Genomic DNA, 13502 nt, shown 5'->3' on the forward strand with positions numbered 1-13502 from the left:
CCACTTCTATGGGAAGAATCTTGTGTTGTTTACAGTGTTGCTAACCTTTTGTCATGTCTGTTTTTAAAAGTTTGTTTTTGATTTTAACCATTTCCTGGGTCATTAGAGTATTTTACCTCTCATTTTATTCTTATTTTTTTTCATTTGCCTCTTGCAAATGAATTTTTGACCTCATAAGAGTCCAATTTTGATTTTTCACTGAAATAGACAAAAAAAAATTCTTACAGTCTTGACTTGGTTTTAATATTTTGTTCACTTCTGTCAAATGTATAAAATGTATTTTGTGTGTGTGTGTGTGTCCTTGATATGTAGATGTTACATCTGTTCAGTGAAGAAAGTGAAAATGAAGTTCAGACATAAAGTACCATTTAATATACCCTTTGTTTTTCTACATGAACTGTAGCATGGAAAGATAACACTGAATTCTGATGGCCATACAATTCAAATCAGATTGTTATCAGATTATATTTTTTCCATTTTAAAACCACTTCAGTTTTATAGGGAAAATAGTTTCATGTATTTATGTATTCTCTGTATTTTAAAACTTCACAGGACATCCTGTTGTACCTAGGTACTATTATGTGCCAGCTGACTTTGTTGAATTAGAGAAGAAAAATCCTGGTAGTCAAAAACGATTTCCTAGCAACAGTGGACGGGATGGAAAGCTTTTTTTGTGGGGACAGGCCATTTACATCATTGCAAAACTCCTAGGTAAGGAGAAATGGACAATGGTAATTTTTAAACTGTGTTTAGCATGTATTAAACTGTTATTAATAAGCATAATAAACATGTTTTTCCTATCAACATTTTTCTTAAATCTGGATACATGCATTAGGTTTAGTTTTGACTAGTTTCTGGATTATTATTTAGCACAAGTGTGTACTACTACTACTCTGGTAAATATGTGATAGACAAAATACATTTTATTACTCCTGTTATAATTTGTTTTCTTTCCATATGCAGTGTACCATAAAGGTCACAAACGCACTGTTTAGAATCATTAAATTGGTAATTTTCTGGAGCATACCTTACTTTTCATTCAATACTATTACTTTACTAGATTTTTCCCTTTATTTATTTGTCTAAATGGGAAGATGTATTGATGCAGAATTTATATTCTGTGTGGAATAAAAGTGTCCATATAATTATACAAGCATGGCTTTATATTTTCTCCGTGTAGATCAGCCTCCTGTAGGCCTTTATTTAGCTCTTACATCCAGTATTTGAATTTTCAGTGGTTAACTTTTTTTTTATTATATCATCAGAATAATTAGGATGATTAGACTAAAATTGTTTAATTATTCGCTTTTTAAAAATAAAATGCGGTTAAGGAAACTTGCTACTTCCTTTATGAATGATATATTGTTGTTAACTGAAACCATATCAAGTCTAATTGAGAATTTTTCTACTTCTTGGGTATAAATCTCTGACAACTTCACTATGTATAGTTTTCATATTCGAAACAGTGCAAAGTGGATACAAAATGCTACATTACTTTTTTGGCTAGGAAGTATTTTTCATTTACTCGCTCTGAACAACTGTAAATTATTATATACCGCAGAGATGGGCAAAATATGGCCCGGAGGCTGAATCTGGCCCACCAGGGGATTTGGTCTGGCACACGGCAGGTCCTTTGGTCCCGCTCGGCCAACGTGCAGGAGACCAGCCCAGGCCATGGTATGTATGGCCAGTCCCGCTGCCCCCAGGCATGCAGCAGAGCTTGGGCAGCACAACAGGTGGACTTGCTTCCTGGCAGGCCCCTGTAGCAGCAGCTTTTTCCAGTTGCGAATCTCTGCTGCAACCAGACCTGGCACTGCTGCCTAGACACTCTTGTCCTTCTGCCCCATACCCACCACTGGAGGCTCTGGATGGAATGGGCAGGTGGGATCTCCATGGAGATCAGCCTGAGACTTGTGCAGGTAGGGTGCATGGCTGGGCAGGTGGGTGGAGAGCAGCTTCTGGGAGCAGGACAGGTGGGTGAGGTGGGTGCTGGGATTAAGATCATGGGGTGGTGACAGTCCAGAGCTGGGTCCAGTACAGAGTTGCCATCTGCTCAATGCACGTTCCTGCAACAGGCACCAGCTCCGTGGGCAGGGGCATGCAAGGAGTGGATCATGGTTCCACGCTGTCACAACCCCAAGATCCCAGTTGTAGCCCCAGCCCATCCCTCCCATGGCCCCATCCCATCCATCTAGCCACACTCTGCCTATGCAGGTCCCAGCTAATCTCCATACAGGCCCCAGAATCACTGGGAGGTGACTGCATGGGGCTGGATCAGAGCCATGATCCACTTCCTGCACCCGCCTGGCCACAGAACCAGTGCCTGTTGCAGGGTCATGTGGGGAGTGTCACAGCTCTGCCTCAGGCCCCGGCCCCATGCTATCACCATCAAGTGATCTTGATCCCACCCCTGGCCCTACCTGCCCATCCTGCTCCTGGATACCACTCTCTTCCTGCCTACAGCTCCATCCTATCCACCTGGCTGAGCATGGGGCAGAAACATTTGGCAAGTTTTGGTGAGCTGTTGTGGAGGAGAGGTGGGGAGGGGGGAAGAGTGCTGACGTGACCCAGGAGACTGGACAAGCACCTGGCTGGGGTCATGTGACCGCCAGCGCTCTTTCCTACCTAGGGCAGTGGGTTGGACTCGATGATCTATTGAGGTCCCTTCCGATGCTAACAGCTATGAAACTATGACCCACAATAGCTCACCAAAACTCCCTAAGTGGCCCTCAGGCCCAAATAATTGCCCATGCTTGATATACAGGGTACAAAGTAGAAGGGTCTTTACATTAAGGTTGTATTGGCCACTTTAGATACATTAGTCAGCAGTCCTTAATATACAGCTAATACCATATCTGCAGCAGTTTGGCCAATGGTTATTTTGTGAAATATTACTCAGTTGTTCAGTGAATACGGAGTGAATATTTTCATATTAATTTCTTTGTCTGTCATTCTCATGATATTACCCTCCCTATCTGACATTTTCCTTCATCTCTCATATTATTCTCTGTTACATTCACATGTTTTGCCTGTCCTCCAGTACTCTAGAGAAGATGCTCTTTTCCATGCCTTTACCCTTACTACTAGTTGTTCAATATCTTAATTGTCTGTTCCTTCTACAGTCCCAAATTCTTCTAATGCATGGTGTGAACTACTGTGTAGCGTTTTATGTCTCCCCTCCAATTCACCTCATCCTTGGATACCCTCCTGAATCCTAAACAGTGGTGATCATGCAAATATGTTGGCAAAATCTACATGACTTATTCTACCTGCAGGAATAATCAAACTAGTGAGAGTGAAAATATACATGTACCACTTCTCTTCTCACTTTGTCACATCATGTCCTCTGCAGTTTGGGTAGTAATAATACTTACATCCTATGTACCACTTTCCCTGTATAGATCCCAAAATGCTTTAAATGGGAGTTCACTGTCATTGTCCCCACAGACAATGGAGGGAGGTGAAGTGACCATCTGTGGCCAGACACTGGTATAAAAATCAGGTCTTTCAAGTCCTGGTCTGATACCAAATTCCCTTGATCTGCCACTACCCAACAGAGGGATTTTTTACATGCTCCTCAAAATCCACAAACAAGGGAACCCAGGCAGATCTATAATATCCAACCATGGAGCTCTCCACCCCCCATGCGGCTCCTGTTCCCCAATCACCCCCTGTCTGACCCCAGTAGTCTATGAATCAGGAAAAAAAGCCCTGTACTTGCTGGCTGTAGCAGGGGCTGAGAGGGCTCTGGGGCCATGTGGCAGAGCCCCATGCACAGCTCCTGCTTCCTGATCTCTCTCCCCCCCGAACACCCTGCCCCTAATAGCTTTCCACCCACCCCCGCCCAGCCAGCCCCATGCATCCCGGCACTTTAAAAAAAAGAAAAAGTCCCACACTAATTGGCTCTGGCGGTGGTAATTGGGGCCTCTGAGAGCCCATGGCAGAGTCCCTCTGTGCAGCACAGGGCAGCAGGGATTGCCCCGCCTCGCAGTACTGCTGAGCCCCAGCTCCCAGACAGTGCGGAGCCATGCTGCACCCGTGCCATGGGGTAGCTGCCGCACGGGTGCCAGGAGGGAGGAGGGGGATGATCCCTGCTGCCCCCCACTGCCCTGCACTATGCAGTGGGGCTCAGCCACGAGCCCTCAGAGGCCCTTATCCCCACTGCTGTAACTGGTGAGTGCGGGGCTTTTTTTAAGTGCTTGGAGACTGGGTGGGGGTTAGGGCTGGGTAGGCCAGCCATGGGGGCTTCTCCTGCAACTCTCCCCAACTGGGGAGAGGCAGGCACAGCCAGAGGAACTGCAGGAAAACCTTCAGGTGCCTGCCTCTCTGCAGCCAATCTGAATCTCTGAATTGGCGCCGAATCTATGATTCAGATTTAGCCTAATCAAATTGGGGCAGTGATTTGAATCACCGAATTGAATTACTGTCCCTCGAATCAGCTGAATCCCCATCCGAATTGAATACTTCCCTATTTGCACAGGCCTACTGGCCACCTAGTTATTGTAGTGAGCAATGGATTTTGGTAAGTATACCATCTGCAGAGTGATTGAGAATAAGTGTGTATGTATGGGCGAGAGCTCTTTTGAATATTTTAATAATAAACAAGGCATTTTGCCTTATCCCCCTCATAAGGGCTTGCTCATCATTTGAGATCATTAGTAATTTGTGCAACACCTACATCTCTGTACCAGAATGAACGCAGTCCAAAAATCTATCAAAGACAAAAATATCCGATTACCTGTGGGTGCACACTTCTCACAAGACAATCACTCCCTCTCTGATCTCAGTTCTAATCCTCAAATGGAACTTCAACACCTTTTTTAGATGATCCTATGAACTTCACTTCATAAATCTACTGGATATAAAAAATCATAGACTGAAGGAGCACCTTGAGAGGCTGGACACCTTCAAGTCAGATGGTCCGGGCAGTTTGCACCCCAGGGTACTTAAGGAGCTGGCAGGCATTATAGCTCAGCCTCCGGCAAGGATCTTCAAGAACTCATGGCACTCAGGTATAGTACCCAAAGATTGCAAGAAGGCCAGTGTGATGCCTATCTTCAAGAAAGGGAGGAAAGTAGATCTGGGGAACTACAGGCCTATCGACCTGACCTCTATCCCTGGGAAGATCTTGGAAAAAATTATCAGAGAGACCATTCTTGACAAACTGGCTGGTGGCAACATCCTGAGGGACAACCAGCATGGGTTTATTGTGGGTAGGTCTTGCCTGACCAATCTCACTTCCTTCTATGACCAGATGACATATGACCTGCACAAAGGAGAAGAGATTGATGTCATATATCTTGGCTTTAAAAAAGCCTTTGGTCTGGTGTCCCATGATCTCCTCATGGAAAAAATGGCCAACTGTGGCCTCTGCTACATCACTGACTGGGGAATTGGCTCCGAGGTCAGACCCAAAGAGTGGTAATCGACAGAAACATCGTGGTGCTCCGTGACCAGTGGTGTCCCCCAGGCTCTGTCTTTGGACCTATAGTCTTTAACATCTTTATTAACAATGTAGACATTGGTGTCAGAAATGGACTAGCCAGGTTTGCCAATGACACCAAACTTTGGGGTAGAGCATCCACACCTGAGGATAGGCTGGTGATCCAGGCCAACCTTGACAGGCTCAGAAAATGGGCGGATAAAAACCTGATGACATTCAATACCGAAACATACAAGGTACTCCACTTTGGGGGGAAAAAACCCCACATCACGCTTACAGGCTCGGCAGTTCTTTGCTTGCTAACACCATGGCCAAAAGGAACTTGGGGGTCATGATTGACCACAAGATGAACATGAGCCACCAATGTGATGACACAGCTGGTAAAGCGAACAAAATTCTGGCTTGCATTCATAGATGCTTCTCAAGCATCTCAGGATGTCATCCTCCTGCTGTACTCGGCCTTGGTGAGGCTGCAGCTGGAGTACTGCATCCAATTCTGGGCTCCACAATTTAAAAAGGAAGTGGAAAAGCTTGAGAGAGTCCAGAGGAGAGCCATGCACATGATCAGAGGGCAGGAGAACAGGCCTTATGATAAGAGGCTGAGAGCCATGGGATTCTTCAGCTTGGAAAAGCGCAGGTTCAGAGGTGACTTAGTGGCTGCCTGTAAGTATGTAAGTGGTGTAAATCAGGATCTGGGGGAGTGCCTGTTCACCAGAGTGCCCCAAGGGATGACAAAGTCAAACGGTCACAAACTCCTCCAAAACCGTTTTAGGCTGGACATAAGGAAACATTTCTTTACCGTCCGAGCCACCAAGGCCTGGAACAGACTGCCACCAGAGGTGGTATAAGCACCTACTTTGGACTCTTTTAAGAAGTATTTGGACGCCTGTCTTGCTGGGATCCTTTGACCCTAGCTGACTTCTTGCCCCTGGGGATCATCTGAGATCCCTTCCAGCCCTAGTTTCTATGAAATCTATGAAATATAGATATTGGATTTATGGCACATTATAACCTGCCTGCCATTCAGTAACCCCAGGTAATCTCTCTACATTTTGCCAGCTACATTCTGTCACCAGGTCAGCATTTCCCCTATCCCTTCCTGCCTACCTGTCTCACACCTATCGTCTCCCATGGCCTCTGATCCTCATTTGGTACACATTTTGCATTTTCCCAGACCTGCATTTGGCAATATTGGTTTCTATTCCACCCAGGAGAACAAAAACAACAGCAGACTCTCCCTGTGTTTGAAGAAGGGTGTCTGTGCCCAAAAGCTTGCAAAGAACAATTTTTCCAACTATTGAGTTGGTCTAATAAAAAATACCACATTTACCCAAATAACCTTGTGTGCCTATATGTAAAAAATACTATTTGACCCTTCCTTCCTTCCTTCTTCATATTTTTTTTCTTTGTACGTCCTACTCTGGAAACCGTTTCCTTATTCTTTACTTCTCTTTTCTAACTTACTTCATCAGTTCTTCCTTTTATGACACCACAAATAGAGCTTGGAAATTTTACCAGTAAACTGTATCTACTAGCCAGAGATGGTTTTACAATGTATAGGGCTTCATTTATTCCCAACAGTGTACAAAGTCTGTTTCCTATGAATTCTTGAAGGTGGTGCCAAACAACCTGGCAGCCTACCCTCAGCATCTGTCTACCAGAACAGAGAAAGGGACTTGTTCTTTTGTCGCCTTTTATTACCATTCACTGCAAAGACTCATGGGTGCTTCAAGGGTGATGATTCTTGTAGATTTACTTTTGTACAGCCTCCTAACTGCTACAACATGGTGAGTCTGCACTACCTTTTTCTTCCTCAGCTTTATGAATACTGTAGAAGGGTGTGTTTCTGTTCCTTCCCTACTCTTCATTTTTAGTCCTTTTTCCAGTTAATAGCTTCACTGTATGTCACTGCTGCTACTCAGAACGTTTTGAAAGACAGCAGAATGAAGCTGGCCTGATTCTATTAAATTTTGTCACCCATGAAGATTTGAAAAACAACCGTAACAGTAAACATTCAAGTCCTAGTTTGCTCTTCTGTAGCTTATGGAAATTAAGTACCAGAAACTGGGAAATTTCTGTCTGCAGCATTAGAAATTCAACTGTTGTTCAAATTAGGCTTGCATTTGGGGGGGATGTCTGCAGTTGAAACCAGTGCTTTTCTCTTTTTTTTTTTGTTCTTTTTTGTTTAAATGAAAGTTTTGATTTTTGCAGAAGACTCATTTGCCAAGAAAGTACCTTATTCACTCTAGGCAAAAGGGCAAGAAAGTTTTGCAAGTCATGATGGTAAATGTAATTTATAATATGTGAAAGTGAATATGATGCATGTATATACTTTTAATGAGGCAGAGTTGAGAAAAATGTTATACTGTTATTTTTAGCATTCACTTAATCTTATCATTCCATCTGTTCTGTGCTTCTCAAGATACTTGTATCTTCCTTGAGGACTACCTGTGGTTCTCTGGTCTCTGAGAAGCTTGATATTAGCATATAGAGTAAAGATCTGAATAAATTTAACAACATCAGCTTTTAGTAATAATATTAATGTGTGAACAATGATATTTCTACTTTGGAACTGAATAAGCTCAAAAAATGTATGTTTGTAATGATGGTGGTGAATATTCACTGAGAAGTCTTTTAAATCCAATTTTGATTATCAGATAGTGGAGTGTTATATAGCTCACATCTTGCACTCATTCATTCGTTCATGTGATATAGAAATGATTTTAGCAGTGTAGTTAGGTCTAAAGAGTGCATTTAGTCACTGAATCAGTTTGCATACAAATGTGTAAACCACACTAAAAATACCATAGAGCAACCACTGAAAAATGACTCTTGCTTTTTAAAATCATCAAGCCAAAAGGCCATTGAGTTCAATAGTTTAGTTGATCTATTTTACAGCTTCTGCATAACTACAAGTAACTTTAGTAACATCAGTCAGCGTTAAAAATATGGAAGTGTATGCACTAAAACTTAGGAAAATGTTTTCTTGGAAATGTGCTCTTATAAATTGGTTAGATTTACTAGTGATTGAATTTCTCATACTGATCTCCACTCATTGTATGGTACTGTATTCAGGAGTATTTTCATTTCCAAGCCTGTCATTTTCTTACTGCTGCTGACAAAGTAGCTGGTGGAGTTGCTGCAGTTACTTGCTTTTTTTCCGCCGGTAGCTCATTTCCTGGTATTCAAACTGCTGTAATGCTTTCCATGGTAGTTTTCAAAAGTTGACTTATAACATGATATGACTCACCTATAACAAGTATCCAGGGAAGATTTAATTGTTTCATGATGTGAACTGTCACATTTAAAATTTAAATATTTCTTGGTTAATGCTTGTTTGAAAGGGTAAATACATCTACGGTCTCCATATAACTTAGCTGAAGTGCTTGTTCCTAACAATCTGCCTATAAAAAAGACTGGATGATGGAGAATGGTATCTCTGGAGATCGTGATACCATATTTACTTAAATACAAGACATGCTTTTTTTCCCCAAATCAGCATGGGGGGAAAAAGCCACTCATCTTATATTTGCATACCAGGAACTCTACCCCTCATTAAATATATTGGCTGTCATTGAACTGCTGCTAGAAGCAGCATATGTGCTCAGTCATGGAAACCAGCTATGAAGTTGACTGAATGTAGCCCATGTTGAGCATGCCCATAAAATTCACGGTCTGTGTTAGGCCAATAGACTGATGGGAACCTACTACAAGGTTAGATTAGTGTGACCAATCTGAAAAAGATACTTTGCCCATTATGCTTAGTCCCCCTTGGCGCTGACTTTTCAAATCATGGTGAACCACTACATCAAATACATTTCGACTTCCTCTCCGCTCCCACAGCTGAGTGGTGCCTTTCTTTTCCACTTCCAGTGATTCCTGTTTTTTGTGAGACTTAAACATCTGGCAAACATGGGGTGGAGACATACCATGTTTGCATGGAATATGGTCTATGGCATGGAGACAAACCAGGCAGCCCTGTGCATCATTTACATGTACATTTTTGGAGGGTCCCAGGACTTGTGACAAGAACAAACCATTTGTCAGACTGGGGCTAGCTAGCACCTGGATCCTTTGATTTGGGGTATCTGGAGTAGAGCACAGGCTGAGCAGTGTTGTGCTGTGGACTCCATGGACTGAAGCAATGTTGACTCTGCTGGGGCCCAACCCAGTAAACTATATGGTACATCATGAGTCTTTTGACTCTGGACTAATATCATGCACAGTTTGTACTATATATAAGTAGGTACAGAAGTACTGCTTATAAGTGTGTATATGGAGTATCAGTGCTAAAATTTGCAGTGGTCAGCATTGAGGCCAGAGTCAGACTCTTGGCAGCCTCCTGTTCCTCTACAGTTTCTGCCCTCTGTTCTGTCCCTTCTTTCCTCCCCTTCCCCCACAACCTTTACTGTTACATGCAGCTCATTTCTACATTGTGCTTGGGGAGGGAACAGAGCCTGAGCAGGGTCTAATAGTTAGGAGGACAGGAAGGCTGCAGGGTGAAGGAATTGGTAGGTGGTGGTGGGGGTGAAGGCAGAGGGCAAGGGGGCCATCTGACCCCCTCCCCCCAGCCAGTACTTTCCCTTCTGTAGCAGTAGACGTGAAATGAATTCAAGAGAGCCCTCTGATAATTAGATTCTACGCTTGGGAAGTATAACAATTGTATAAATATTCCATATGTAAAATCTAATTATTTGGCGGTCAACTTGTATTCAGGGTCATCTTGTGTTCAGATATATATGGTAATTATAAAATGGTACCTTTTGGATCTGTTGTAGTACAAGGGAGGTTAATAATACTTAGGTTTTGGGTTTTTCTCTTTTACAACCCTAGGCATGTGGTTATCTTATGGCAGCAACTCTGCCATGCTTCAAAGAGAAAGCAGAGTTGGTGGGGGTATTAATTGATGGAATATTAGCCAAAACCTCTAAATACATCCATAATTTATTTTTACACTTTAGAGCTACTGAAGTTTGGTTCCTTAATATGGTATTTTTGCAGTCTTCTTTGAAAGCAATGCATTTAAGTGTGGACTGTAAATGCTCAAATGTTTTAACTAACTATAACAGGGTTTATTAATGTTTTGCTTTTACTAAAAAGTAGCTTGTTTTGCAGCTTCAGAAGTTTTGTTGTCAGTTAGTTTGAATGATTATATACTGTGGAGATGGGCTCTCCTGAGATCAAAAGAGCAAATTCTACCCAACCTTTTTAGCCTCTGAATTTCAGATGTATAGGACTACAGTTTTAATTGTGTCATTTTCATCTGTCTTTTTGTTTTGCGTATTTCCAGCTGTTGGATGGATTCTTTTTAACTTAGCAAACTAAGAAGCTCCATCATAAATTAGGCATAGTGTTGCCCCATTCTTTAAAGTCTAAAAGAAAGAATGCAGTCTATACTTTTTTCCATTTTAAAACTGCAGGTTATTATGCAGTATATATTTAATTAAAACAAATATTAATGTTTAATTTCACAGTCTGATGCTGCAAGCTAGAATATCATAACTTTTTAAAAATATGTAACAGCTTCCCTGGGAAGGGAAAAAGATCTGGTTGGCTTTGGAAGGGGACATGAAAAAGAAACACTCAGAAGTTGGTGTAAGATCCCTGTTTAAGCATTAATGCAAACTTTGCAGGGCTGTCCATGGCTTTTGACATATGGAATATCTGGTCCTGTACTTTCCTTCCCATGATGATTCCTCCCAAACAGTGTACTCAAACTGTGAAGTCAGTTTTTTCCAGCTTCCTTTTAACTTTGTTGTGTATCACTCGTTAGATACATGAACTGAGATCCAGTGCTGCTTTTATAAGTCCCATTTGGGTACAGAAGTTTAGAACAATTAACCTGATTGCAGATTCAAGGCTTATCATTGGGGATCCTGTTTTTCTCTGTTTAAAAATTGCAAATTCTCTGTTTTTGTTTGGATTTTTTTTAAACCCCCAAATTCTCTGATTAAAAAGCCCCAAATCCATGATTAAAATAAAACACCGCTCCGTGTGTATGTGTGTGGGTGGGTGGGTATCAATTGAACACCATGCTTTATTGATATATTTACAATTTTAAAGCAATTTGAAAGCCTACCAGTGTCTTAACCACTATAATAAAATAATTTCCAAATGCCTATACATTTTAGGTTTTGATTTGGGTTTTTTATCATGGAAAATCAGAGCTTCCCTGCCTCCTTTGCTTACCAAGACACAGGTCCAGGCCCTTCACTCTCAAGCCACAGCCTCTCTGCCATGCTGACGTCCCTTACTCCCCACCCCCAGCCCTGCTGGAGGGGACCCCAGCTGCCAGGGCTATGGGGCCAGGGACCCAGGCTGCAGCCTCCTGCCCCCCACAGCAGCACCCGAGCCCCAGCTGCTGCCTGTGGGAGGCAGCAGCTACTGCAGCACAAGCAGAGTGTGGAGCCCAGCTCCCCCTCCCCCACGGGCAGCATGGCTGGAGTGCAGCCCACATGGGGAGGTAGATGCAGGCTGGCTGCTGCGGGCTTGGGTTCCCTGCCCTGCTACCCTGCCTCCGGAGCCTCCGTGGCCCAGAGGGCAGGGCCTGGCATGGCAGGGCAGAGCAGGGAAGTTCCTTGCTGCTGCAAGCCCCACACCACCATGGTGAGTCACCCCCTGCCTACCCAGCAGCAGCGAGGGGCACAACTTCCAACCACTGTGGCCGGGTAGGCAGAGGGTGCCTTGCTAGGGCAAGGCAGTGCAGGGCTTTCATCAGTAAGGAGCTTCTCTGCCCAGCCCCACTGTGCCCTGCTACACCGGGTCCTGCCTTCTGGGTCATGGAGGCCCTGAAGACAAGGCAGCAGGCTGGGGAGCTCAAACCCACAGCAGCCAGCCCACCTCCGCCCTGTACACAGATCTGCAGGGCACATGCCCCCCATACCTCCCCTGGAAGTGTGCACAGCAATGGGGGGCTCCTTCCCTCCCGCCCCCTGGACTACCCCCTGTAGCCCTGTCCCGTGCCCCACCAGGGGCCTGCAACTGCGCATTCTGACCCTGGGCCCCAAGCCACATTCACCGGCCAGCTGGACAGCAGGCCCAGCTCCATTCTTGCCCAACTTACTCTCTGCCTCCCTCTCTCCCTGTGCGGGCCTCAATCCCCCCTTTCCCCTCTCCAGACTCACCTGCAGGAACTGCTCTCCAGACTGCCTGGTGGCCATGTGCATGTGTATGCATGCACATGCACATGGTGCCCCCTGCCTGACTGCCCATCTCCCGCTTCCTCCAGCCCCTTGAAGGCTGGAACTGTGCCAGCCGCAGAGAGCTCTTTGCAAAAGTGGAAATCCATTTGTTTCTTTATTAAAATGAGAAATCTGCATTTTTCTCAGTTAAAAGGGAAAATCCGCATTTTTTTTCTGTTTTTCTGTGGGAAATGGAAGACCTGGATCCCTGTTTATCTTTGAGGATAATAGTGCATGTCTAGGAGTTAGTTATTGCTCTGGGGAGTGTAGATTTCCATTTCATCAAGGATTCCTCTTTGGTTTCATCCAATGACTGGATCTATAACCAGTACTTAAACTCAAGTGTCAGGGTGAGGTACACTAGTTTTGGGATGGCAATAGGAGCAAAAGATGACTGGAGTGATACCAGTAGCTGAGTAAATAATTTGTAATTAATTCCATTTGACTACCTTAAATGTTTTCTTCTGTTCACTTGAAAAAATACTACAAGATTATTTCATAGTTTCATAGTTTCTGGGGTCGGAAGGGACCTGAGTAGATCATCTAGTCCGACCCCCTGCCATGGCAGGAAAGAGTACTGGGGTCAAATGACCCCAGCAAGGTGTACATCGAGCCTCCTCTTAAAGACCCCCAAGGTAGGAGCCAGCACCACTTCTCTTGGAAGTTGGTTCCAGATCCTAGCTGCCCTGACCGTGAAGTAGCACCTCCTGATATCTAGCCTAAATCTACCCTCTGCTAGCTTGTGACCGTTATTCCTGGTCACTTCCGGTAGTGCACGGGGGAACAGGGACTTACCCAGTGCCTGCTGGTCCCCCCTCACTAGTTTGTAACAGGTAACTAGATCCCCCCTCAGCCTTCTCTTGTGAAGGCTGAATAGG

General features: G+C 44.0%; 1 protein-coding gene across 3 annotated transcripts in view; it reads left to right on the forward strand.

Moving 5' to 3' along the window:
• Window positions 1-13502, forward strand: part of PHKB (phosphorylase kinase regulatory subunit beta) — a 275233-nt gene that overhangs the window by 177629 nt on the left and 84102 nt on the right. For all 3 annotated transcript variants that reach the window (XM_019505661.1, XM_019505660.1, XM_019505662.1), the window contains one exon: window positions 553-711. In XM_019505661.1, the coding sequence (XP_019361206.1) occupies window positions 553-711 (159 nt within the window). The remainder of the gene's footprint in view (window positions 1-552; window positions 712-13502) is intronic.

This window comes from Gavialis gangeticus, unplaced genomic scaffold (assembly GCF_001723915.1).
Source record: "Gavialis gangeticus isolate Ggan-Ray unplaced genomic scaffold, GavGan_comp1, whole genome shotgun sequence".
NCBI classification, from domain to species: Eukaryota; Metazoa; Chordata; order Crocodylia; family Gavialidae; genus Gavialis; species Gavialis gangeticus.